The sequence below is a fragment of the Morone saxatilis genome, unplaced genomic scaffold (assembly GCF_004916995.1).
Source record: "Morone saxatilis isolate NCDOM2014 unplaced genomic scaffold, NCSU_SB_2.0 Contig24, whole genome shotgun sequence".
In the NCBI taxonomy this organism is placed as follows: Eukaryota; Metazoa; Chordata; class Actinopteri; family Moronidae; genus Morone; species Morone saxatilis.
In genome coordinates, this window is record NW_023339807.1 from 190,508 (window position 1) to 192,967 (window position 2,460).

The 2,460-nt window shown below is 42.6% G+C and overlaps 1 protein-coding gene across 1 annotated transcript in view; it reads left to right on the plus strand.

Annotated features, from left to right (window-relative positions):
• LOC118335672 (CCR4-NOT transcription complex subunit 10-like) overlaps positions 1–145 on the plus strand; it is a 6,660-nt gene extending 6,515 nt beyond the window's left edge. The window contains exon 9 of the mRNA XM_035672098.1: positions 99–145. Coding sequence (XP_035527991.1) covers positions 99–145 — 47 coding nt within the window. The remainder of the gene's footprint in view (positions 1–98) is intronic.
• Positions 146–2,460: the final 2,315 nt, after the last annotated feature.

Genomic DNA, 2,460 nt, shown 5'->3' on the forward strand with positions numbered 1-2,460 from the left:
ATTTACAGAGACCCAACAGTACGTCAGTCAGTACATTATGTTACAAAACAAAGTGTTCAGCCTGCTTTCCTTAATGCTGGCTTTGTTCTTCTCAACAGGGTCTGACAAAGGAGATGAGCCTGTTGAGTCTGGCCATTGTACGTAAGGAGAAGCTTTAATTGTTGCTGAGTTGGGCTGCTTGTGTTGGGCTCCAGATGGTCTGGTTGGGGGTGTTAAGGATGGATCTGTGAGCCAGGACTGGCTTAGTTTAGCTACTGCGGACAGGTGTATTGGAGGCTTCTCCACTCAAAAGCACATTTTGCAATTTTGTCATCAATTTTTCCTTAAAACTTGCAATATTTCAAAATCTCACAGAAACAATTCTCAGGAAGAGTTGAGAAGGGAAATCGTAAGCCTTGTTCCGGTCTTCATAGCTTTGTCTCTCCCCGCAACACGGTTTCATGTGTTGTAGCTGGAAACGAGTCTGATCACGAAGGACAAAGAGGCACACATTTCCCAACGCGGATGCACGCAGTCGACGCCACACTTTTTCCTTGGAGCTTAGTTCTTTTTAGCTGATTTGCAGGAGTTGGTGTATGTGTTCCTCTTGGTTTGAGTTTGATGTTATTTCTTGTAGAAAAAATGCTGGCCTCATGTTCATTCGTACAAGACGCGGTGCGTCGATACCGAGCGCGTCTTCTATGCGAGAACTCGAAAGCCTTCCACTTATCTATTAATCGGTGATTTGCTTTGGTAATAGTTATTAATTAAAGTTGTAATTAATATTCTTAATATCCTTAATTAAAGTAGAATTTCTATCATTTTATCTCGTCTCGGGAGTACATGAAGTGAGTGATTGAGTAATTTAATAAACCAAAAATTGAATTTCAGTTAAACCACAACGAATGGTGGCGCTGTGATTGACCATAAGCACTACAATATGGTACTTTTGTTTGTTCCCTCAGGCATGCATGGAGGGACTTGGACATGAGGGAAGAAGCTGGCCTCAACAGCTTACATATTGGTCTTTATGTAGACAGGTGTGTCAAGGTGACAGGTGATAGGAGATCTGACCGTTCTGTAGCTTCTAGAGTAGTACTCCAGTAGGATTGGCCTCAGGTGGATTCTCCTTGTTGTGTCACCATAGGATGCAGGCCTGATGAAGACAACCACAATATAGAATGAATTTTGAGATTAATTTTCATCGTGAGGTGTTGTCATGCAGTGAGAAATGTTGGGTGTGTGAATGTGAATTGACATGTAGGTGAAATTTGGTGGTCAGAACACTAGAAACTGCACATGGGTTAGTTTTTAGCGTCTGTTGTGCAACTGTGAGCATGGAACAGAGACTCAGTTTAAGAAACACATAACTGGACTTACATTTATAACAAAAAGGGTCCCATTCGTGGACACAATGAATAATGAAGAAGAGGAAACGGGTGTACATTGGTGCTGTTTGACCCCTGGCAGCTCAGAAGAGGTGCTTTTGAACTCGCGTGCTATTGTCTGGTGTAACTTTATTGGGTTACGTAAACTTTATCGGTCATCGGTTACCTGATGCAGGCACTGTGCGGGCCGCCTTTCGTACTCCGCTCGCTTAAGCAGGCTAGGCATGGCCAGGAGGTGTTGAAAGAGCCATCAGTGGCCCGAGGCTGATGTCACCATGCGTGGTAACACCATTGGGAGGTCTGCGGTTCCCTGCTGCAACATGCACACTGATCGGCCGACACAGGGAACTTATGAAGATGTGTGGAGTACGCTGTTAGTAGATTTTATTACAGTCTTTGGTCTCCGTATGCCTGTGTGTGAGTTGATACTGTATGGAATGCAATGTAGTTGTAGCACCAGAACTGTTTCTTTGTTTTGTAGTCTATTTTGACTCGGATGCATTATGTGATTTTATTATTAAAGCTGCAGGCTAGGTAATTTTTATAATTAGAAACCCAAGCTTTGTTCAGTATTGTGCTAAATTGTCACTGGTGTCTACAGTATTAGCATGAGATTGTAGTAAGGTTTGTGAAAAAGGAACAATCTGGGTTTCCTCTGTGCCCTCCAAGAGTGTTCCTAATTGCATTTGTAAGGAAGTCCACTGGTTGCCGGAACTAAGAAGGCAAGCCAGGATTCAGAGAGCCAAGAAAGATAGGAAAAAACACTCTGGGTTGGAAGCTTGGACATAGGCTGGGACAACCGTTCATGAGTGGGAGGAGGTTGACAATCACAGATGCGGTCTTCATTCTTCCAAGATTACATAAGAAGCACGTTAAGAGGGATCCAGAGGAACGAAGATTATCTGTCTCATGTTCTTTACTGTCGAGGATAGTAGTAACAGTTCTATAAAGATATGATCACAACATATTTATTTATTTTCAGTTTATATTAGGCGCTACTGCAGGCTTTAAATACACTATAGGTGACATTCTGAATAGTTTTCATAGGTAAAAGATCACACAAAGGGTTTAAACGCATGGGTGGGAGCTCACA